Source organism: Exophiala bonariae (assembly GCF_035927105.1).
Source record: "Exophiala bonariae strain CCFEE 5792 chromosome Unknown scaffold_11, whole genome shotgun sequence".
In the NCBI taxonomy this organism is placed as follows: domain Eukaryota; kingdom Fungi; phylum Ascomycota; class Eurotiomycetes; order Chaetothyriales; family Herpotrichiellaceae; genus Exophiala; species Exophiala bonariae.
In genome coordinates, this window is record NW_027042486.1 from 954,659 (window position 1) to 979,692 (window position 25,034).

Here is a 25,034-nt window from a genome sequence, read left to right on the forward strand (position 1 = left end):
TGAAGAATATACACAAGCATAATCTCATGGGATTTTATAGGGTCTTGGAAAGAATCTCCACGGAGAGTCCTCTGGTAAGACCTAAAGGCTAAAAGGCCTTGAGAATGTTGACAAAGCAAATTGTCCAGGGTTGTGACAAAGCCATCTCAAGATCTCGGTAGCACTTACCAACAGTATTCAATATCAATGTGGCATTGGCCAACAGCAGGATTGGCTTTATCGTGCTAGATGCGTCTAAACCACTTTACAAGGCTAAATATGACACCACATCGAAGCCTTGCGGCATCACCCCTTTCGTTCAATGTAAGTGGAATCAGAGTTCGCCCGAACCGGCCGGTTGTTCGTCCGGGCACAGGAGTTGGGGTCGAATAACAACCCCGTGTTCTGTTCCTCCCATCTCCTGAGTCTGTAATGCGGGATCTAAGAACTTCATTTTGTTCTTGAACGAGGCTGGGCGCCTTATTCCTTGGTATACACCGCTGCTCAACGGTCGCAATGCTTGAGCTTGTCATTCTTAAAATAGACATGTTCGCTCATTCGATATTGTCAGATACAGAAACCATGCCACCCCAAATGGGCAAGACTTTGCCTGAGTTTACATCAGAATGGCATTACTGGAAAAAGGTTAGAGTGGCGTTCAATTTCAGGAGTAGAAGGCACAATTCCGAGTTTGTTCAGGCGCAAAAGTTGAGTCTTCGTCGAGTGGTGGCTGGAGGTCGCAAGGCTGGCAGATCACTTTGATCTAGACCCTGCAAATGGCACAAATGTCATTTCAGTCTTCGACAATTGTCGTCGAGTCGTACAATTTTTCAGTTCCAATTGTGAGAGAACCCCGTGGCTGTTTCAGTACCATCATTTCAGCTGGTTCGTCGCGAGTTGTGCCGGATTCGACAGGGCTACTTTCTGGTACCACAGGAGATCTCAAGCGAGCATTTAGAAGGGTGACTTCGCGAAAGGCATCTCCAGAATCCGGGAACCCAAAATCAAATCCGCCGATCATTCGTGGAAGCGACTCAGAGCCCTGACTTTCACGCTCGTCACAGCTAATGGTGCGTGACTCAACTTTCAATCCTGGAGGCGGCTGCAGCGCCTCGAACCTGGCCCTTTCTAGTCTTCTACTAGCGTCTTTGTGCCCGTAGCGCACCGCGAGGTCGTATGCAGTCTGCCATCGGTCATTCCTGGCCCGGATATCTGCACCACTATTCAATAGTTGACCCAGAATATCCGTTCTTCCCAGCGAGGCAGCGTAGTGAAGGGGTGCATCCTCTCCTGTTCTGCAAAGATTCGGGTCTGCGCCGTACTGGAGAAGAAGTTTGACGCTGTGTCCTTTCTCTTGCTGCACCGCATATATGAGTGGGGTTTGGTGCGAGTTTAGGATGAAAAAGTCTACAGAAGTAGCTTTTGGGAGTAACATCTCCAACACTTCAAAATTCCCAACGTCGATTGCAGCCTTAACAAGGAAAGCGAAATTTGAGATGTCCTTGTCAGCCTCTAAAGTTATTTGCTCTGCCAGAGATTCCCTTTCATGCTCCACCCCAAGATATGCAACTGCGGAAAGCGCCCCAAGCAAGGCTTGGCCCTTCAGGTCGATGGATTTGCGGTAGAGCGTCAAGAGACAAATATGACCTTCGCGAACGTGATCCCCGAAGTCTTCCAGTCGTATATCCAGAGCGCTCAAGATAGGCTTTAGATCATCATCTATGATCTTGACGATAGCATCTGTGTCTAAAGACTGACTCCGTGGTAGGTTTTGGTCCTCATGTGTCCAAATACATGACCATCGACAAACAACACCCGCGATAGATTCTAGGAGGGCATCATGCTGCATTTCGGGAGTCAATAAACCCCAGGTTGCACTATTTTGCCCAATTTGGCTGTAGACATTCGAAGTTTTCAAGTGGAAGAAGATATTCTCCATCACATATTCCACAATCGATGTCCCAATCCATTTTGAAGCCAATTTCACAAGATCCGGGGGACTATAAAACAGAGCTTGACATTTATCTTCGGGGAGATAACAGCTCACCTCATCGCTGGCCAAGATGCGGCTGCACATCTGATACAAACGGAAATTCCCGAATGAAGCATCCATAGGAAGGTGTGATAGATGTCCAGGAAGGTCACCCTGGCTTACAAAGTCGCGTACAGTCTCGTGTATCACTTGAACGATCCACTTTGTCTCGAGATTGGAGGTCCTTGGCCGGTTGCTGCCTGACTTGAGGTATTGACGTTCAAGCTCTGCCTCTTGATTCTTCCGTGCTTGCTGCAATACTGAAGAAGGCAGGTGATGCATACCATCACTCACACCCCAAAATTCTTCTAGATCGGTACCAGGTCGACCAGCAGAAATTCCAGAATCCACGACCTCGAGAAGGCCACCGGAGCACTCAGTGATGAATAGTCGAAAATAGGATACTTGCTCATCCAGAGAGGCAAATTTTTCCAACGAATGTGGATAATCGCGTCTCATGAACTCGATTCCCAAACGAAGTTCATCGGTATTAAGTGATCTTTTTGCATATAGTGTCAGATACAGAAGATTTGCAGCATCCTCTGCCAAATCGGGGTCGAGCGTTGATATTATCTCGGCATAAAGTTTGCTCAGCTCAGTGGGTAGGTCATGAAGGACTTTCTGGATCTTTGTGAGTGGGAAACCCCTGTCAGCCAGTCTTGAGATCTTGTTCACAACAAGCACACTCCATAAGAAGACGCCTTGAGACTTTGAGACTACCTCGGATGCGAGAGGAGCTAATATCTTCCCCCGCTCGGACCGTCCAAGATGGCGGTAGACATATAACTCAATGTCTTCAACATTCATGGCTTCGACTCTCAGTTCGAATCCATGATCAATGCTGATATGGGGATAGTGCCGACTAGACCAGCATATCTTCAGATTGTGAGAACCCTTATCAATATGGTCGGCGGCGCATTTCTCAAAAGCAGAGACAATGGTGTGCACTTCTTCTTCTCTGCATTCATCCAGTGCATCCACAAAAATCTCAATCGAAGTCTTAGAGGAGACTTGAAGAGCATCGAAGAACATCTCGCGCAACTCTGCACGAGTCCAAACGATCTCTCTTGTCCCTGTCTCGGTCTTTTTCTTCCGGAAACGTCTCAGAAGTCGACGCTGCATGGCCGGGGATTCGTAGACTAATTGGTGGAGAAATGTTTTGAACAACCCCTGCGCATTACGTTCCTCCTCGGATCCTCGTGCATTGAAGAAGAATGTAAGCCGCACAACATCCTTGGTTCTTGGATTTGCCAATGCAATGTGTTTCAATAACGTACTCTTGCCCGACCCTGGTTTTCCTTTGATCCAGAGGAGCCCGTGCGACTTATCCATATCCTGGCGATTGATCCAGGCTTTGTAGTCAGGGTGCTTCAGTATCCAGAGACATGTGCCAGACTCGGCAGGTTCAATGATGGCTTGCCGAACACCCATCTCCGAAAATGCTAGAGTTTCCAGAAAACTTTTAGCTTCGTGAGTAAGGCCCAGTTCTGTTTCAACTGGCGCCGTGAGCTCAGACCATCGCTCAAGAACACCCAAGATGCTCTTGTAGGCTGGACTCTGAGCTGATGAGAAGCGCGCGATATCTCTGTGATCGGCGTGGATAGATATGTTATTGAAGCCAGGAATGGTTGCAGAGGACTGGTCCACGATTTGGCTTCCTCCGACCATTGGCAAAGTCTCGTAGAAACAAGCAACTTCGATTGATGTGTTTTCCGATGCACGCCGCCGTAGCAAGGAGAGGAAATCATCATGGATTCGAGATAACACCTCCGAATTTGACTGCAAGAGCGATAAGAGTGAGAGGTCGGTCCTTTTCACGAAACCCAGCATGGTGGCGGGAAGTTTGGCCCAAGTTGCGAGCCAGCTCCCTCCATGCGGCGTGCCAATGAACGCAATCCCCCGAGTACAACTCGCTATTTCCCGAAGATGCCTATCTCCACTAATCTCGGATTTCCGAATTGCATCTTTACACAAGAGGCCACCAAGGCTGTGAGCCACGAAGATAATAGGCCGCGTGATTGTCGTCGGCTTTTGTCTCTCGTTGGCTAGGGCGTTGAGTAGGTCATTTGCATGATGAGAAATATCAAGCTTGGCGATATTATCAGACTTTCCCACGACGTAGGCATCATAACCGAATGTCAGAATTCTGGCTTCCGGATGGGATTCTGGTAGGAGATCACGAGGCCAACAAACCGCATTGGTGGGGCTCGTCCATGTTCGTTCTCGGTCACCAGTGATACCATGTACAAATACTATGTCAGTCGTCGCATCTGGAGGGTCAACTAAGACTTTGATGCCAGATGGAAAGCTGTCGAGGATGGAATCGGCCACAGGGCTGCGGGAACGGTCCTTCCCCCGCTTATCAACATGGAGCTTGGACTTCCACTGCGACCAACGGGACATGGCATGAGCTACTCAATCTTGCAGATCCTTGAATCGCATTCTGCTATTCCTTTCATATACGAAAAAAGCACGACGCTTCTTTCGGGTGAGAGTCAGGCAGAAAGCGGTCTTTCGATGTGTGGCTGAGCCGCCTTGTGAAACCACCAATTACTTTCGTACACCAACACTTCGTACATGAGCACCCACAATTGGCCGGCTAGTAAATCAGCCTCGCGGACACACCTGACATGCCATAAGAACTTCACAGACTCTTTCATACGAGAGGCATTGACTGTTTTTCGACTACCAAAAAGTGATCTTCCAAAATCTGCTTTCAACACGATTATCTAGGTCACTAAAGCAAAGGCTGAACGGTGAAAATCCACTAAAGTGACCCTAATTGATCACGGCTCAGCCTCACAAGATGAGGATATGACGTCAACAGCGATAGCTATTCGGACGACTTGGAACTTTTTTCGAAGCATCGAAGCTCTCAGCTAAAGTGAAGGATTTACTGATGGTATGAGAATTCTTCTCTACCCTCATGGGCCATCTTCGTGTCAGTGTAGTAGCATCAAGAAAAACGACGGGGCCATTCTGCACATTTAGACTACTCTGCACACGAGCTCTAAAAGGCCAAGCTTGGTAGACTTTGGTGCCGCTGATGAAGGATCTCTCTCAAAGGTATTGGAGAATGCTTCCTGCAACGAATGACCACTCATCCCCGTGGAGCTTTCTGAACTGGGATGGAGAGTAGTCATGAAGAGCTCTTCAGATGTTCAGCGACAGTCTTTGGTGATGACATGGAAGCACCACATCTTTGATAAAGAGAGTGGTCTCGAACATGGCGGCCTTATTTTCATCTATCAGGAAACCTACCACTAGTACTCCCAGTTCACAGAGCATTTGTCATGGCTAGAATCCTGGATTGGGACTAGTGCGACGCCTGCGTGTCGGCAAGGTTATCGAATTTGGCTTACGCGGCTCGATATCATGCACTCATGACATCGATTCGTCCTGTATACTTAGAACTTACTCATATCGCGGATCAGTCGTGCCAGCCTTACATCCACGGGCCGCGGCACTCTCGGCTCGATGTACAGCTTGGCGAGAAACTCGGAGACATTCTATCAAATGTCGCACCATGGAGGAATTCGTCTTGGGACTGGTGCTGCAAAGTACGGCCGTAGCATGGGAGGTCGGATGTCCTGCTCCGAACGAGTAGAGATCGTCCACTATGCATAGACCCCAGAGTGCGAAGTGTACTCGGGTATGTTCACCTGTGTCGACGATCTATATCAACTGCATAAAGACATTTGTCAGCGATATGTATCAGAGACACCGGTATCTTATGAGGATAAATACCTTTAAAAAGCGTCCAAGTCAGCGAGTGATCGAACAGGCTCAAAAAGTTCAGAATCCTATTGAGAAAAGCAACCATTTATTGAATAGTCGACATTTCTCTGAGTACCGGACAAACTTCGCAAATCCAAATTCGCAAGGATGGCAGACATTCCCACGTTCGCCAGCTACCTCTTCAAAGCATCCGCCGTTCTCAACGCCGTTTCAGTACCAGGACACATAGTCTACGGCTGGAAGCACCTGGAGCCCGTCCTGCACAAATGGAACACAAATACACCAGAACACCGAGTTGCAGACGCCAGCGCGAGAGTCGGGTGGGATCACATGACGGTTGGGATCATAGCGGCAGGTAAGCCATCGGCCATGATAAGCCATAAGCCATTCGTTCGACTTTGTTGCTGCTTCTTGCCCAAGATGGCTTGGTCTTTCACTGACGATACATACGATGCAGCCGTGTTGAACTGGCGGTGGAGTTCAACTCGTGGACCGCAGGCGACGGACGACAAAGTCATATTCTGGTCGTTATTCGCTGGTGGGTTGTATGTTGGGAAGCAGTTTTGGCAGGTGAGGGAATTCAGACCGCTGTTAAGTTTATGGGTCGCGCCGGTGTTCAGTCTTCTTGGTTGGGCTTTGGTTCGGTAAGGACGCGGTTGTTCTAGGTCATTTGTGTTCGAGGTTTAGTCTTCTTGGTAGGTTGGTACAGTATCATATTCGCTTCTCCTCTCGTATTAGTTTGTTGAGCGGTTTATCGGGGTGAGCTTGCCGACAAAAGCCTCCAGTTGCATGAGTGTAGGTCACTGTTGCCCTACGAAGACAAGACGAAAACAAGACGAAAACAAGACGAAAACAAGACGAGGTGGTATTCTAGTGGCAGGCAGCAGCAGATCTGCCGCTTTGAGTTTGGAGTCTGTCAAGTCAACGAGTCGGTTGAAGACATTAGCAACGCATCGGCAACACATCAACTGACATCACCAGTCGAATGCAAGCCAGAAATGCTGTTGCCTGAACGGCATGCCTTCTGCGTCCCGATAATGTGCTGGCCAAGGTTTGCTTCGTGTTGCAAACAATTAACCACGGCGACATAGCGCATTCTATTGCTCGAGAGGGTGACAGGGTGGTAATCCTCAGTGGCTGTAGTCGTTGCTACTGGCACAGGCAGGCAGATCTTTGTATTCTCGAACTTGTTGAAGGCATGTTATATCAGGGAGGGACCCGGAATTGGGACAGCACCACGGTGATGGATTAGTGCACTTCGTCAGTTTGTCACGTCTGCAAGGTGTTGTCGTCAGGAGGTCCACGGAAACGGCTGTAAGGTCAAACTCCATATGCTCTCTGGATTGCTTGGACGACAATCTCTGGACTTCGGCTCACCTGCAGTCAAAAGAGAGCAAGCGTTCAAGCTCTCCATAAAGGGGCCGATTGCCTTGCAAGGGGGACTGATTACTTGCTGGCCTAAGACACCGACCAGTAGAAAGAGTCGCCCACCACATGTTACACACGTCAAGGCAGACTTCGCTCTCGCCAACGTGAACAGCGCAGGTCGTAGGGTGAGTCATCAGCCGTGACTGGTGGGTAGATTGATCACTCCACAGCCATTGGAAGCAGAGTGACGCGTTCTCTTTAGACCAGGGCAAGCATTTCTTTCCATATCTGGTCAAGGGACTAGATTTGTTTGGAAATGCTGACTTCATTGATCGATTGGACAAGTCTATCTCCCCCGATGGTGGTGCCACAATCTTGTTGGGACCTCGATCAGAAGCGGATTAGTGATAGTACCTGACTGATGGAAACTCAATACACCCCAGTGTGAATGGAGGACTAAACCACAGCATATTCGGTATTTTCAGTCGTAATTGTGGTCTCATAAGCTGAAACATTACCGCCCAATTCATGCCTTTCCTGATCGATTATTATCCTTTGTTGGCGTGGAATAGCCCAATCCTTATGGTTCAGGTCAAGATTGTTGGTTGCTGTGGTCAAGGAGACGTGTTGCGCGTTGATGTGCAGACAGACTTTCGCTCTTTCAGAATAGCTCGATGACTTGAGTGACAGTCGTATCCAATAAGGTTGGGTGAAATAGCGTACCGAGTCCGCATGAGGATAAGTCAAAACATGGGGTAGTTTGGGCTATATTTATCCACAGAGGAGGTCAACAACCCGCATATCCACTTTGTCCAGGCAACTGCGTTTCAAGAACTGCAGGATAACAATACACAGCCTCATTGTTCCGTCGTCCTTTGAGCGAGGGGTGTGTATACTAGGAGTAACAGGGTTAGTAAGTTCAGATCAGTCAACATTTGGGTGGTTGCTAGGTGGCAGTCAGGTGCTTGTATATCGACGTATATCCATTCGAGGCCGCCTCCTTCCCTCTTCCTTCTCCTCCTCCTTTTGGTTCCTCATCGAACAGTGACGAGTTCGGACACGTTGACGCTCCTTACTAAAAAATCACCGAATTCATCTTCCCATTCCTATACTTCCATTCAAGATGGCCATTGGAGTCTTGAAAACACCCAATGGCGACGATGCCGCCCGCCTTTTCTTGATTCTCAACGATATCGTCGGAATCACTCTGTGCTTCGTTGGTGGACGTGCTATATATTTTGTCCTCGGATCGACTTTGATTGTTTCCATGATCTTCAACATGGTGTCAATTTTGGCTCAAGGAAATGCCACTCGCCAGAAATTGAAGAGAGACGAGCCCGTCCGTCCCAATATGTTTGGGATGTGCCTTGAGATCTTCGGCACCCTCGCTTTGATAATCATGTATACCATTTCGGTGGTCGACACAACAGCCTGGGATTATAGTTACTGGAACACATCACCTGTGTTTCTTCACGCATATGGTGGGGTGACTGGACTGATTGCTTTGTAAGTCTTGATCACTCTTCCCGTCCACGTGGCCCTTTGCTGTGACTGACGGATCTCTCACAGTGTTATGCACGGCGTAATGTCCGTCAAGAAGATTGCACAGTACGTCAAGTATCGTCAAAGCCTCTCGAACAGCTGTCCTCACTGCAAACGGGGTTATGAGGACCGTCCTGCAAGCAAGACTCCTGCCGGCAAAGCTCCTGCACTGGAACCTTCCCCCCTGTCGTTGACTGCCTGCGAGACTCATTCACCTAGGGTCAGCTTCAGTGCGAACACCGTTGGAGAAGGAGAGAACGACAACTTGATCATGAAAGAGTGAAAGTTTTCTCTCGGATTGACCATAAAATTCTCCGGGAAATCATGAATTCAAGGACCTACCTGCTGCTCGGAGGCTTGGTCGAGGGCAAAATTCTGAGGAGGAGAATGTTAATGTGGTGTGCCGCCACAGATGACATACACCACATGTTGGCAAGATTGTAAAAGGTCCGGGGTGTCTGGTTGATGGATTAGTCCGCTTACGCAGGAACAGTTCGTATTTCCTGTAGGTTGCGGAAGGGTGGATGGATTGTGGTTGGATGATCAATGGTAGCCTATCGTTAAATTTACGACTTCAATGGAATGAGCTTCATCGCTCTCGCCAGTTGAACAGAATACAAATGTCTCATCGGATCGTGCAAATGCACTGCCTTGAGCAGATGTGGCGCGGCGAGACTATTTTCTCGATGCAATTTTTCTACTTGCAGAGAGCATAGATGAATTCGCATGCCCAAAGAGGTATTCCTCAAAAAATGACAATATCGGGGATCCTTCTCGAAGAGTGATCATTTGTGGCAATGGCGACTTGTAGATGATCTGGGCCACAAGTCCCAAAATGCCGGGACAGGGCTGCATTTCTGTCTGGAAGTGTAACTGCACAAGTGCCACATTATTACTTCTCTAGGACAACTGCCCCGAAAAGCAACGGGTCTTCTCCGTACCAAGTCAGATGCTCCAACACTGTGGTAGCACCCGGAATTGGGCCCACATCCTCAACGTTGAAGACTCCATCAAGTGGAGATATAACAGAGAGTGCAAAGCCCGAAGTTGAGGGCATTCAGGGCCCGGAATCGTTCGGAATTTTACCACCAATGTTTTCCAATATCAGGAGGTGGTACAAAGATGATTGAAAGTGACCACGACACGCAACAACGATGAAAAAGGATGTCGAGTCAGTCCAAAAACCTTTGTGCAATTAGGGTGGAACCCGCCCCTTTGAAAGTTTGGGATATGTATTAAGCATCAGTGCAGCGGTCAAGTCTGAGTGGGTGGACCGGCTGGGGACCGGCATTTGAGCATCGTCATCATCTTGGGCGATCATTCTGGGTTGCTGAATCGAAATATCTCCGGGAGCCCATGTCGTGCAGTGTACGAAATAGCGTGTGATTCGCAGGGGTCGTTAGCTAGCCGATACTCTGTACCTTACAGCATAGCATGTGAAGTGGCCAAACTGCAGCAACTCTTCGTAACCAAAAAATTTACATCAGCAGCAACGACATTGCTGCTTGGGGCAAGAAAGCCACAGCCGAATGGAGATTCGTCCCCCGTCGGCAGCATCGTGTACCTCGGCAAGATGCTTGGAATCGGAAGTTGGTGACCGAACGGCAAAAAGGGAGATGAAATGCCTCAGCCTTATTCCAGAAATCCAATGTTGTTGGGACCATAGCCACTGGCAGTGATTTCAATAATAGCCCCGTCTCGTGGCCGAGGCACCGATTCGCTTGAGTTCACAAGTGGGTTGTCGCCGGTGCAGGGTGGGAGGGGGGAGGCGTCACCTTCTTTCATCCTGCAAGTGGGATTCGGACCCAAATTTCGGAATTCCCCTCGAATGCCAGTGTCCTAACTCAGTATCCGTACCACATGGATTTGCCATTATGGAGGCTTTGAAGAACGAGGCTCGCACATGGACGTGATGGTTTAACCTATAATGTAACGTTCCGCGACAAACACAGCGGCGTTTTGCCCTCAATTTGGCCATCACTCTGAAACCATTCATGGTATGAAGCTACGTGTTCGGTGCATCTGGTCCGGACAGTGTTTATTAAGCACTCGAGTGATGTTGGTCTCGCCGAGTAACTGGCGAGGCTTGATGGGAAAGTTTTAGTCATAGCTTTCGACGAGTGCAGCCTTTGGTCCCCATGGCATTGTTTTAGCAAGAGAATGGCCTGCATACAATTACTAGTGTGGGATATAGCATATTGGATTCCTAGCAGGATGATAGGTGCAGTTTCAATCCAGGAATGCCACGATTGTTCTCTTGCGGAAGCGTTGAATCGATCACTGAGTCGCAAAATGGGCCAAACGACGATGACAGGTATGTAGACCGATCAACATTGCTACTTCTGAATACCAAATTATGGTTTATGCTCGAAACGACCTGCTGCATCTGAATGTTTTGCATCGTTGCTGCTGAGCCGCCGTCGGTTAATGAGACCGGTGCTGCCTTGTCGTTGGTGCTTATTGGACGTGAGGTGGTGGTTAGCTGAAAGTAGACTTCAAGTTAGACCTTAATCGCTTATGATCGACATTGAGATCAAGCAAGCTATTGCTGCAAGTATGCATGACAGCAGAGGCGGCTTGTCATATTGAGCACACGACTGCGCTCACTATTGCATCACTGCTGGTAATGAGTCGATAGATGTTCACAGCTTGGGCCAATATCTCTAGTCTGCATGCAATGAACCGCCATACGGCTGGACTTTCCGAAGCCTGGATCTCACTAATTGCTTCTCCGAGGAATGCAGTGAGATTGCATCCTTGTGACATTTTCGCCATGGCCATCGGATGAGGCCCTGGGCATGCGGGTGAGCCTGGACCCCTGTATCCTGACCCAAGGTTAGTACCAGGCGGCTACAGTACATCAAACATTTTTATATCCAATTCGAGCATGATTCTTCGTGGTTGTTGCTGGCGCCAGGGCTTTGAAGCAGCAAGTCATTGGAGATTCACCAATAAATATAATCCTGATTATAGCAATGGTATGCCCACGACTGATGTGACAGGCGAAAGGTGTCCTTGAGTGCACGAGTGTTTATGAAGCTGATATGCACCAACAAGGCCGAATGGATACACGCCACGCCTTTCGACCGGACCCCCCAGCCAAGACCTAGACACATGAATGATCAACCACTATGAGTTGATATCCTTTAACAATGTTGACAATGCAACCTACTAGCGCGGATCTCCTTTAATACCACGGAACAGGGCCGTTGTAGGGGGAGGATACCAAGGAGGTTTCAGCTTTCGAAAAAGATTGGTCTTACCACGACTGAAGTGACCACTTTCGTAACGCACGGATGGCCACTTCAAGTCACGATTTCATAACCAAGACCGGCAACAATATAAGTAGGACGCAGGATCAAGGGAGCACGGCTGCACGAGTGCCTGGGCGAGTGGTCGATGGTCATCCCAAAGACTATTTCTCCGACCCACCACCAATATTGATTCGGCTAGAATGACTGGATGTGAAGTCTCTCCTAGGCAAGGCGTTGATGGTTAGTTTTCGTGGTCATCCACGGTGGGTTCTAACTACTCTAGAAATCGGCAAGGGTTTGCTGTTGAGGGTCGATGATTGGAGTCAAATGAAGTTGGGTGTTGAAGCAATCAATACTCGAGTATCAAGGTGCGTTCCGTGTTTGTTACAAGTCTACACTCCGTAATAGAGACCGTCGAATTGAAGAAAAGACCACGGACTGTCGACCAGTGCTCGCCGTTTGGATCACTTGCCAGATTGTAATAAAAACCAACAGGTTACGTCGATAATAAAGATGCCCGTTGTGCAGGCTTCGCATGGCGGGCTAGTGCCGCCCAAGTTGAACCCTGCCTAAGCCAACATTACCTTTGTGTGCCTGGCATTTTAGTTTTAGTTTGCTTCGTCTCGAACCTCCGGGATCCCGTTCGGCGGCATTTTCTTTCATGACCAGCAGGCAGTTTGGTCTTGGACTACTCATATCGAGTCTAGGTCGTTAGTAACCCGGCGGGAACATGTCCGGTGCAAGTTGCCGATATGTAATACTCGTATGTTTATAAAGCATTGAAACATGTACAAGCGATGTATCCGTGGTGTTCCTTTGGGGTGATTAAACAACCATGGCTGACGCATGATCTTGAGGTTGGATGGTGGCCACTGACAGGCCAGACCAGCATGTCGTGAGTGGCAAAAAGAGCCTCGATTAGGAAGAGGAACAGAAGCCCGAGAATGACACCCAGCTGTCGTGCACGAGCTGGAGCTGGAGTTGGAGCACTCCAAGGGTGGAGGGACGTACCTACTCGTAAAGTTTAGTTACTACGAAGTAGCAGGTACGGGTAGTGTGGGTAGTGCTGCTCGTGAATGGGCTCCACTAATAATGTGACTGCCGCTTGACCCGCAATAATAATCCAAAGCCTGAGCCTGAGCCTGAGCCTGAGCCAAAGCCCGAGCCTTGACCCAGGACTCTGACACCCAGATAGGCACCGATGGGTACTCTGGGACCGCGCTTTGGGCTTCAACTCCGAGATATAGGCCAGTGCCTCCGAGTCATGAGCACAGACGATGGAGAGTGCTCTCTCCGGAAAGCGAGAGTTGATGCTCTAGAGACACCCAAAACCTCAACAAACAATGGGCCATCTCCCTCCAGCACTGCTAGAGTTCATGATCCTGGTAGGCTTCAAAGTTGAGGGCGAGGGGGGTGCTAATCAATAGCCCTACCAATAAATGGCAGCACCAGGGTTCCGCCGCTTCAGTGTTAGTCTTTAAAGCCCTTGGACCTTGGACCTTGGACCTCAGGCTTGGATCATGACCCGAGCATCCTCGTCCCTCCTCCGTCACTGTGACCGATATGCCCCAGAATGCTCACTAGTAGTCACTAAGCCCTTCCGAATTACCACCTTCGTAGAACTCATTATTACGACTGTTATTCCCGATGGTTTCCTCGACCGACTAGAATCTCTCTCCTCCGTTTTCATGTGCCTGTCCCTGTACCTGTGAAAAGAAGAAGAATAATAATCACACCGACACCGAGCATTCGAGAAGCGCCGTCGACTATCGCCTCCTCCACTACTAACCACTACATCTCAAATCGTCGTTCATTACCCAACATCATCCATTCACATCCTTTGCCAGTGGCCAGTCCCAGGCCGCATCTCCGAGAAATCGCCCCACAACGTCACCGCCCACCTGCTGCACGCCCACTGCACGCCCACACCCACGCTCACGCTCACGCCCACCCCGAATCCTCACATCCTATCCTCGTTACTCTTAGGTACTCGTACTCCGTACCACCACCCTCGAGGCAATTCGAGTTCGACTTGATTGCCCGACTTCCTCCTGCATATCACGGCTTCAAAGGACGTCCTTTGTAGACTCCTTCTCAAGCCACCGTCCGTCCAATTTACAACCCCATTACACCCTCCAAAACATATCCTTCCGTAATAACAGTCTATGTTTGATTACGAAGAGAGCCCTCCACCGCTACATCACTCGCCTTCTCCGAGTGATCAGTCGCACAGCAACTCCAGAGATACCACTCCCGTCACTCCTGTTGGCACCGCCACTTTCTTCGGCAAGAAATCAGACAAGGAATTCCTACCTTGGTTCAAGAAACCCGTCACTGTTGGTCGTACTACCACTGCCTTGTGTAGAGACACTTATCTCCTCGCGCCTGATTTTGACGACAATACCTTCCCAACCTTTGGTGGTCCGCCACCAACAAAGGGAATGGCGACGGTAGCCGGCCCTGTTGACATTACACTGAGACAAACTTCCACATCTCCTCGTGGCAATCAGCCTTCGAACTTGACCTCCGCTCTCCAACGAAGCGATAGCGACGAGAAACGCAAGATGGGCCATCAGATGCCCGAAACAGCCCTCAATCGCCCAATCCCCCAGATGCCCTCCACTGCTTCAGATGACTTTTCAAGGTTCGAGCATGGTGCTCGACAGATACCAACCAAAGGGTCAACCTTTCAGCAGCAGAACAGACGTGAGAGCATCGCTCAAAGCCTCGGAACAGGAATGAGTTGGGGCGGCATCTCGGTCGGTAGCTGGGTGAGAGATGAGTAAGTATCCGATCTCGGTGTCTGCGCTGGGAAACAAGAAACTGACATTGGTATTAGCATGATGATGTCCGGAACATCTCCCTTTGCATTCAATTCCCCTTCCTATCATTCTTCATCCTACCTACCCAAACTCGAGGCCAATTTCATGAAAGATTTTTCGTGTTGCGGTCTGACTCTACCATCTCTGCACGACCTGCTGCAGCACTATGAAGAAGCCCACGCCCAAAAGGACCCCAGCCAGGCAGATCTGACACAGCCACCTCTTCCTGATAGTCGAGCAGCACTGGCTGCCACCACTGCGGCCAATGTTCAACAAGAGGCTCAAGAAAGAGTCCAGCAACAGCAGCAGAACCATCATCAAGCTCCCGTTCGGCCCTTCGGAACACATCAGCCATACCACCAGCCAAACCAGCGGCCAGCACAATTCTCCAACACCCTGCAAACGATTCCAGACATGGATACCGTGGACGACATGGAAATGGACGATATCGACGGCGCCGACGAGACAACCCCACCTCCAAACCTTTATACTCAGAACCAAGCTCAGATCTCGCCACAAGGCACTTTCAACGCCCCAATCCAGCCTCAGATTCCGCAGCTTAATACTAACATGATGCAAGGCCATCAAGCCTATAGGCAATCGACTCCAAACACACCAATAGCATCAGGTGGGCGAGCCAGTGCTCCGTTCCAAGGCAACAGCGGGTCTTCTACACTGATGGCGAACCCCATGCAACAATTCCAGGACCTTCAGAACGCTTATCGGGGCACACCCGATTCTTCGGCTCCAGGAACCCCTGGTGAACTTGATGATGGCCTGATGAGTGGAATGGACGATATGTCGATGCAAAACAATCAAATGTTCAACGGAATGCCCAATGCCTTTGGTAATTTCGGATTCGGCATGAACAATGACATGATCGACTTATGTATTGACGAACCCGCCAAACGATTATTCTCTCCAGGAAACCCCAACATGGGACAAGGACAAGGGCAGCAGGCAGGACAAAACCGACTTGGAAGCGGACAGTATGGTGCAAACAGTGATATTGCACGTACCATTCGTGAGAAACAAGTCGCCGCTGGTCTACCTGACACCACGACTAACATTGCTCCGCATGAAGAACCAAAACCCTTCCGGTGTCCTGTGATTGGTTGCGAAAAGGCATACAAAAATCAGAATGGTCTCAAGTACCATAAATCCGTAAGTGATGTTTTCCCCTGGGTGCAACCTTTTCTGACCAAGTCTGGTAGCATGGACACAATAATCAGCGACTTCACGACAACGGAGATGGAACATATGCAATCGTGGATCCGGATACTCAGGTTCCTTATCCCGGCACGATGGGCATGGAGAAGGAAAAGCCATACAAGTGTGATGTATGTCAAAAGAGATACAAGAATTTGAATGGCTTGAAATATCACATGACGCACTCGCCTGCATGTGCGGCTAAGCAACCACCTGACAGCACCAACAAGAGCCCCCCTCTAGCGCTGCCGAACATGATGGGAGGACCAAACACAGGCAACATGGGAGCTGGTCTCTCGGGAGATATGAGCATGATTTGATGCTAATTGATGCACTCTTTTCATGCTGAGTGATGATGATTCGATTCAACGTCTGAGACAGCAGGATGACTGCCAGGAAATGTTTCCAGATACACACTATTATTAATGACGAGAGACGACCCAGCATTGAGGAATGTCGATACCAAATACGACACCAAGAATGAGAGACCCTTGGGAAAATGTCGGTATTGTTGTTCTGGTGGCACATGTCCCCACCGAACAAATACGGCCGATCCACGGACCCGCGTTCACCCTACGCGTTGATGTTTGTTGGATACGATACACTCACGAAACGGCCTATCACACAAGTCTCTTATATGAGATGTGATTACAAAAGTTGAATTTGCTTTTTTTAACACGAGTGGGATTTTTTCAATAGAGCGGCACGGGTTGGCTTTTTAGAACGGTATGATTCACTCACCTCAATCATGGCGTTACGATCGACAGGAACTGCCGGCAAGGAAAGGCAGTCTGGCAGTTTCTGAACAGGTCCTAGCGATTGATTTTTGTGGTGTGAAGTGCAATGAGTGGGCAAGGCGACAACGTTGAATTTTGTCGATTTTATTCCGAAGATACCTCACTCACCGCTGCCAATTGAACACGGTGTTTCGATTTCGCAGCAGCAGCGGGGGTTACTATGAGTTGCGTTTAATGGGAAACTTTAGACCGAGCTTTTTCTCGACTGGGGCTTTCAAAGACAGACACGGCACGGCCCAAAAAGGGTTCAAAGAGTTTACTGGATGACTACCGGATCAGACCAGATCAGAGCAGAGGACAGGTTGAAATTGGTGTTTGCGGTTTCTTCAAAGATTAGAGGATTGGGAAACCTATTGAGCGTTCGCATGCGTGTCATGTTTTTATCAGTAGACGCAGTACTACTTATATGTCGATAGAAGAAATCAATCCGAACTCTATTGAGCTTGAATAAACATCAAGATCACTGTTGGTTGTCAGGTGACATGACAGAATACCGATATACTCGTCCACTGTCAATAAGGGTGAGTAACCCGCAGTAAAAGACATTGAGATTGTCAGGAACAGCCGGGGCGATTTGACCCCAAAGCAGCAATTTTAGCCACATGATAGTACGTGCCGAGAATATCTGTACGACCGCAGCGAGATGTGTACTCAAAGTTGTATCCGTACTTCTAAAAGAAAAATCGTACTTCGTACCTCCATTGTGCCGTCGTGCGTGGCAGGTTAGCGAACGAGACAAAAGACGCACGCAGGGACGCGTGTGTCAAACACTCAGGGATGTACCACAGCGGAGAGGTCCCAGCGGTTGTGAAACACGCACACTGGCAATGGACGCACGCTTTTACGAAGTACGGTGGTAGTACTTCGGACTAGCTTCTGAGGGGTTGCGCACGTACTTGGTTATGACTTGTTAGCACTGGCAGTGGAGTCAGTAATCAAGTTCCACACTGCATGTACCGAGTACTCGTAGTCTTTGCTAGAAAGAAAAGGCGTTTCAGGTCAAGTGTGATGCGCGTGATTCAGTGGGTTCAGGATTTGGGGAGAGGGGCGCCGAGGGGCGCTTAGTTCATCGTATGGATATCATATCGGTATCGATTGCTCCTTACGAGTACAGTATCTCTGGACGAGCTGTCCGCTTCAAGTTGGAGTTGATGTCGAAGAAATATACCTCAGTGTAGGGGTTCAGGCAACGTGGATGAAGGAACCTTGATGAAGACACAATTTAAAGCTTCTGGCTGACCACTACAACTACTCATAGTTAAGGCAGATATGGAGCTCGATGGAGTGCAGATCCTTCGAAAAATCAGAAGCATACGGATGGCAGATGGACCGTGGAGGCGCAGCACAAACGCGTCCCTGGTTGTAGTCGGCTTTTGGACTTGGACGCGTTTGATCTGGAGGCAGGTGTAACCCTCTATCGGTGATATGGGATTCCGTAGTTCAAGTTTATTAGGGGCGAGGCGAGAGTTTCTAGGGCTGACATTACCCGCTGTTGGGTACCTCCTACCACTTACAGAGGCCTATTTCGTTACAGAGGGGCTGACTGGCCATGACAGCCTTTTGACAGCCTGAAAGCTGTTCTCTTTTGGCAGTCCCAACCCCTAAGACTTTAAGACCTTGGCTGTTACTTGGGTGGCTTTTTGGCTGCTCCTCCGAGGTGTTACAGTACTAACTACACACCACGCTGCGCTGCGCCTAAGCATTCCCCTAAAGCACCACCTTGACTTTGACCTCTATCAGCTCTCTCAAATTTACCCGCCGCCAGGCCAGCTCAGCTCAGCTCAGGCCCTTTCTCACCCACTTCAAGTTCGCATCGAAACCTTACCAAGGGTCCCCTTTTCCCCCTGCACGCGCGCAACCTTGGAAGGCCAGACTTTGCCTGCCGCGTTCTAACTTCTGTCCTGTTGATCCCTCTCCATCAAGAAACACCTCCACGAACATCCCTTTTTTCTCTCTCTCAAACCTCACCTCAAAAGTGTGCAACCGACGATTCCTTTTGCAGGCAAATTCACTCGTTCCTTGTTTTCGATTCCTTTGTTCCTCTATTCTTAGTCGAAGCTGGAATCAAAAAATTCCCCCACCACTGCACGCCAATCCTAAGCTAGTTACATACTGGTTCACCAAGCAAGCGAGAAAAAGCCCTACAAAGCCCAGACGAGTAAGCATCTGCACTCAGCCAGCCTCGGAGTCCGGCCACCTGTTTCACTTGCCCTGCAACAACTCGTTCAAACTTGCAACACACTGTTCTGGTGCTGGACACATCAGCTATCCTACCGAGTACATGCCAGCTATCATTCTGTAACCTCGTTCGGCGCATTTAGGAGGACGGTACCACTACTTGGTCCACCACGTTCTCTTCGCCCAATACCCTTAGTCCGCTCAACTCAACGTCGGCACTCCCGCTCCTACGTCTCCTCTCAATCCCCCTTCCATCGTCGCCTTGTTTTAGGTCGGCAGTCTGAAGAAAAGGCTCTTTCCTGAAGAACGGAGCACGACGCTCCTGGCGCACCTGCGATTGCGCGCGCCCCTCCCATTCTCACACGATGTTTGACATGCTTGAAGACAAATACATTGGCCTAGCGCTAGCTATCGCCTCCACGCTCGCCATCGGCACAAGCTTCGTGATAACGAAAAAGGGTCTGAATGATGCGGCAGATAAACATGGTTTCGAAGGAGATGGATTCGCCTATCTGAAAACACCGCTATGGTGGGCAGGTATCTTGTCGATGGTGGTGGGCGAGATAGCCAACTTCGCCGCCTACGCTTTCGCTCCTGCTATTCTGGTCACGCCGCTCGGTGCTCTCAGTGTGCTCATTGGTGCCGTCTTGGGCGCATACTTTCTGGATGAAGAGCTGGGGATCTTGGGGAAACTGGGTTGCGCCATTTGTCTGCTGGGGTCGATCATCATTATTCTACATGCACCGCCTGATGAGGATATTGAGACGGTGGATAAGATTCTCGAGCTTGCGATGAAGCCAGGTATGCGCCATCTGCTTTCCCCCCTTGCACTTGTCCTGCTCTTTGGCTAACATGTCTCGTCTCCCAGCGTTTATAATATATTGCTTGGCTGCCATCGTCTTCTGCACCGTTATGATCTACAAAGTGGCGCCCACGTACGGTCGGAGAAACCCATTGATCTTCGTTTCGATATGCTCGGTAGCTGGATCGGTGTCGGTCATGTCGGTCAAAGCCTTTGGAATTGCTGTCAAGCTCACATTTGCTGGAAACAATCAGTTTACACTTGCGTCGACGTATGTGTTTATTGTGGTGACGGTGGTGTGTATTTTGACCCAGATGAATTATCTCAACAAGGCTCTGGCGCAGTTTTCCACCTCGATAGTCAATCTGCTATACTATGTCACTTTTACAACCGCCACGCTATGTGCGTCGTTTATCCTCTTCCAGGGGTTCAACACTACCGATGCCGTCAACACGATTTCGCTACTTTCCGGGTTCCTCATCATCTTTGCAGGCGCATATCTGCTCAACTTGTCTCGAGGCGATCCGGATGGACATCGAATACTTGGGAACAAGATCCATGAGGACGGAATCCCCACGGACCCATTGGCCACATTTTCTACGAGGAGGAGCATGCAAGCAAGGAGGAGCTTCGACCCTCATCGGAGGAGTAGCAGCTTGACATTCAGCCCCGGTGGACTTCGACATGTGAGCGGGGAAAATGCAGGGCTGATGCACAACTACGACGTGGAACAGAACGCATTTGGATTGACGGATTTGGTGGAAGATCCGGACGAGATGCAGGGTGGTGGAAGTGGCAGTCGAAGCCCGGCTGGACAAGCAGTGACGAGAATGTCACATGCTCCCCATTCCAAGAGTATGGATCGATAACACTCGGGAGTTCCAAAGTGTTTGATTTCCATTACCAAATGGAATGAATGTACTGTAATAATGATATTCATGCATGGGCAGAAACGGTTCTTTTTGATTAGCGATGAAAAAGGTTTTACAGATTTCTACAGAACAGCGAGAGTCTGGACCTCCAGAATTGGTGGAGGGACTGAACTGGATCTTGATGGACTTTGGTTCATAAGAAGAACGGCACGTCTGGATGCTGTTTGAACATGATTGTATCAATTTTAAGTGGTCTTGTGGTTGACGGATAGAGTCGCTTGTCCAAGGATGTTGTGTTTCCCTGGCGTTAGACCATGGTTGTGCCTCCCCCAGAACTTTGCCCGTGGGAAAGTGTCGTCCTCGCATGTTGCACGTGGTCCAATCTCTCGAGCTTGGCCGATAACAGTTCTCATCATTCTCTCAATTCCAGGTTCCCACTTTTGGACCTCAACTGAAAGCAAGCTTTCCTTTCCTCTGCCCACATACATACCTACATAGTGACCCATACCATTCAGAAAATCTCTGTGCAAGTTTCAATCTACTGCTACTCTGACTACTACTTCAGAGCAGACCGGCTCATCATTTCCGATTACTCACACTGACAAGGCCCGGCTATCTCCATCCACACTGCACGTCGTCTCCCCTTGCACCTTGTCTGTTCGGTGGGCTGGGCTGTTGGCCAAGGCGCCCCTCCTGCACCAAACAACCACACGCGACACACCATGGCATCATCCCCGAAGACCACTGCTGTTGCCCCTTCACCGCGTGTAGCGGCTCAGAAAGGTATGATATAAACACAATGCTTGTCACACACTCGAGTTCCCTCCTTACCCCAGTCTATGGCCCTCATGCTGTCAACGGCACCAGGCGTTTGTGTAACTCACAATCATCCATGTGGTTGCCCAACTCTGTGTCACCTCTCTGGTTACACCACCTCTGCCCTGAGATGCCATTCTCCCACCCATTGGGTTTCGCCGATGATGTGATGGCCAAACATACCGTCACGCGACACTCTTTCGCCATCAGTAATGCTGCTACACACTAGCAGTGTCCCAATGCACCCAGTCACCAGAGCACTGTTTCGTTATCTTTGACATTCTGAATCCTCGTCTCATCATGATTCCAGCGTCACCACCAATTTCAATCCCAACCCATAGACCAAAATCATTCAAGCTAATTCCCTCACCTTGAAACAAACAGAAGTGAAAATCTTCGACGAGCCAGAGCATATCGAACCAGTCAAGCCAGGTGATTACGATGACGCCGTCTCAACAACCCCCAAACTTCATCGGGCAAGCATCTCAGGCAAGAAGATGACCGGTCGCCCTCCTCTGTCCAATGCCAATTCCTCAACATCTCTAGCCCACCAGATGTCGCAAATCAGTCTTGATAACAGTGGGCCTGAGCCCACTGACACCCCAGCCGAAGGCAAGACTCCTGACCTTCGCGGCCTGTTATCCCAGGTCGTCGACTGGCTGCAGGAGGAGAAGTCAAAGCAGCACAAACGTCGACATGCCGCACGACAACATCTCCAACCACATATCCATGCCCAAAGCCAACACCATCATCATCATCATCACCGTAGACACACCGGCGATCAGACTCCCGACGGAGCGTCGACTCCTCCAGTACAGCAGCGTGGAGAATCTACCGATCACGATCATGAAGTGTCCCTCGACAAACTAGAGAATATCCTCGCCGGTTTTACAGCCTCATACCTTCAGAGCCTACCGAAACTGACACATAAGTCCTCAACAAACTTGTTCCGTAAAGGCAGTATAGCCAAGAAGTTCACGAGACGTGGTTCTACTGTTCCTCAATCTTCTGACACAGAATTCTTCGGCGACGATATCCTCGTTCCAAACGTTGAAGCCAATCTCGACAACTCCAAAACCCTAGCATATACCGGTGGTTCGGCCGACACCGACACAAGCGACACGGCAAAACGGAGAGACTTGGAGCATTGGGTTGCGTTCAAGCAGGAAGTGGTGCGCTTGACTCACACTCTCAGACTGAGAGGATGGCGACAGATTCCTATCGAAAATGCAGCAGATATCGACGTGGCACGGCTGAGCGGTGCATTGACAAATGCTGTCTATGTTGTGCGACCTCCCAAAAGCGTGGGGGATCGTGATCGTTCGCAACAAGGCGCTCTGACTCCCAATCCATCGGGCGATCAGTTATCCTCATCCCAGCAGCTGACCCGTACTTCGTCCAAAAGCAAGCCCGCTCAGCTTCTCCTACGTATCTATGGTCCTCAGGTGGAGCATCTCATTGACCGTGATGCTGAGCTGAGTATCCTCCGCCGCCTAGCCCGGAAGCGGATCGGTCCACGACTGCTAGGTACTTTCGAGAACGGGCGCTTCGAAGAATTCCTACACGCAACAACACTCACGGAGAAAGACCTACGCGTGCCAGAAACATCCAAGCAGATTGCCAAGCGAATGCGAGAGTTGCACGAAGGAATCGACTTACTCGATTCAGAGCTTGAAGCAGGGCCAGCCGTCTTCATCAACTGGGATAAATGGGTCGATCGCGTCGAGAAGGTGATTTGTTTCCTTGACGAGCAAGTCCGACTCGCAGAAGAAGAGAAGAAAGCAGCATCTTCTCAAGGAGCTGACTCGACTACCAAGTCCAAAATCAACCCTCGCTACACCCGCCGCGGTCTCATCTGCGGAGTTGAATGGCCTGTTTTCCGACGCGCCTACGAATCCTATCGCGCACGCCTGGTGAAAGAATCTGGCGGAAATAAAGCGATCCGCTCGAATTTGATCTTCGCACACAACGATACGCAATATGGCAACTTGATGCGCCTGCAACCTTCGGGAACCTCCCCACTCCTGCAGCCCAGCAATCATCACAAGCAACTGATTGTCATCGACTTTGAGTACGCATCGCAGAACACCGCAGGCCTCGAGTTTGCCAATCATTTCACTGAATGGTGCTACAACTACCATCACCCGGAGCGCAGCGCCATGTGTGACACGCGCCGCTACCCGGACGAGAAAGAGCAATACCGCTTCGTGCGAAGCTACGTCATGCACCGCCCACAGTTCAACCCGAGCGCTTCAGCAACGCCTAAGATGGAGGCACGCGAAAAGACTAATATCAGCGATTTCATGCTTGATGCTCGAGCCCCGCCGACCCCTAGTTCCTTGTCTGCACATGGCTCCACGACGGATCTTCTGGGTAGCAGTGTCACGTTGGATACATCTACTTACGATGCTGAGGAACGGGAGCGCGAGAGGGCTCAGGAAGAGGAGATCCAGCGCTTACTTAGGGAGACGCGATTGTGGCGGCTCGCTAACTCAGCGCAGTGGGTTGCTTGGGGCATTGTGCAGGCGAAAGTGCCGGAGTTGGATGAGAAAGAGGATGCAAAGGTCAAGAATCACGCCAAGAGCATTGTCGAGGGCGTTGTGGAGAAGGTCAAGGGGCTGACGGTTGGTGGTACCAAGGATAAAGACGACGAAGGCGCCGCGGGTCCAGAGGCAGGCGTTGGCCACACGGCAATAGCACAGTCCGATCCCCTCAACGATGAAGACAAACGCCTCAAGGAGGAAAGCCAACATGATCGACCGGAAGGACGAGTCCAGGAGGAAGCGCACCATGAGGGCGACGCGAAGACCGAAGGAGAGGAATCTGGAGAAGGCGAGGAGGGAACGGAAGAGGAAGCAGAGGAGTACGACTATCTGGCCTACGCACAGGACCGCGCCATGTTCTTCTGGGGCGATTGTCTGCAGATGGGCATCGTCAAGGAAGACGAGCTGCCCCAGAGTCTCCGGGAGAAGCTTAAGCTGGTGCCTCACTGAGCTTCTCTCGGCTGCTTGGCTTAATGGGCCAATGAGGTGATTGATGGCTGAGCACTGGGATGGGATGCATGAAGAAGGGCGGTGTGCTCCAACTCTGAGATTCTGTTTGACTTCACTTGGCTTGTCGACCTGAGCTTCTAAAGGGTGATGCTGCGGCTTACCGAGCGACATCGAGAATGATTTCTTATCCCCCGATCTGATATTCTACTGATTCGTGAATCTGATTTCCGCTATTCCGTGTCTTGGTGTCTATTTAGGTAGTTCGCCGCGAAACGACGACGACTCTCGCTACTTGAGTACATACATACTATTTATCAACACCGCCAAGTTCTTTTCTTTTCTTTCTTGTCTGATGTTTGAATTATTGGTTTATTTTGGGTTTATCCGTTGTCGCTTTACGGACTGAAAGGTTGTCGGTGGTGGGACTTTCACGTAGCGTGTAGATACCTAGGCGTTCACCCCCGTGCCTCAGAATTTGGCATTGAAAGGAGGAGTTCGGTGGATGTGGCTCTGTCCCTCTACTTCTGACCTGTACGCTGGAATCACTGTGGCTTTGATCAGCCACGCCTATTCTATTCTGTTCTGTTCTGTTCGATCATCATGGTATATATATATATATACCATGATGATCG

The 25,034-nt window shown here is 49.9% G+C and overlaps 5 protein-coding genes across 5 annotated transcripts; 4 read left to right on the plus strand and 1 right to left on the minus strand.

The window, feature by feature from the left end:
• Window positions 1-772: 772 nt before the first annotated feature.
• LTR84_001996 (uncharacterized protein) lies at window positions 773-4,414 on the minus strand (the record flags this gene model as incomplete). The annotated part of the gene is made up of 1 exon (XM_064845614.1): window positions 773-4,414. The coding sequence occupies one exon, from the start codon at window positions 4,412-4,414 to the stop codon at window positions 773-775; it is 3,642 nt and encodes a 1,213-aa protein (XP_064707159.1).
• Window positions 4,415-8,240: 3,826 nt separating this feature from the next.
• Window positions 8,241-8,942, plus strand: LTR84_001997 (uncharacterized protein; the record flags this gene model as incomplete). The annotated part of the gene is made up of 2 exons (XM_064845615.1): window positions 8,241-8,623; window positions 8,687-8,942. The coding sequence occupies 2 exons, from the start codon at window positions 8,241-8,243 to the stop codon at window positions 8,940-8,942; spliced, it is 639 nt and encodes a 212-aa protein (XP_064707160.1).
• A 5,136-nt stretch (window positions 8,943-14,078) lies between these two features.
• On the plus strand, window positions 14,079-16,264 carry LTR84_001998 (uncharacterized protein; the record flags this gene model as incomplete). Its single annotated transcript, XM_064845616.1, has 3 exons — window positions 14,079-14,695; window positions 14,753-15,899; window positions 15,950-16,264. 3 exons carry the CDS (start codon window positions 14,079-14,081, stop codon window positions 16,262-16,264), a joined length of 2,079 nt encoding a protein of 692 aa, XP_064707161.1.
• A 3,020-nt stretch (window positions 16,265-19,284) lies between these two features.
• Window positions 19,285-20,590, plus strand: LTR84_001999 (uncharacterized protein; the record flags this gene model as incomplete). The annotated part of the gene is made up of 2 exons (XM_064845617.1): window positions 19,285-19,720; window positions 19,788-20,590. 2 exons carry the CDS (start codon window positions 19,285-19,287, stop codon window positions 20,588-20,590), a joined length of 1,239 nt encoding a protein of 412 aa, XP_064707162.1.
• Window positions 20,591-21,648: 1,058 nt separating this feature from the next.
• On the plus strand, window positions 21,649-24,402 carry LTR84_002000 (uncharacterized protein; the record flags this gene model as incomplete). The annotated part of the gene is made up of 2 exons (XM_064845618.1): window positions 21,649-21,657; window positions 21,751-24,402. The coding sequence occupies 2 exons, from the start codon at window positions 21,649-21,651 to the stop codon at window positions 24,400-24,402; spliced, it is 2,661 nt and encodes an 886-aa protein (XP_064707163.1).
• Window positions 24,403-25,034: the final 632 nt, after the last annotated feature.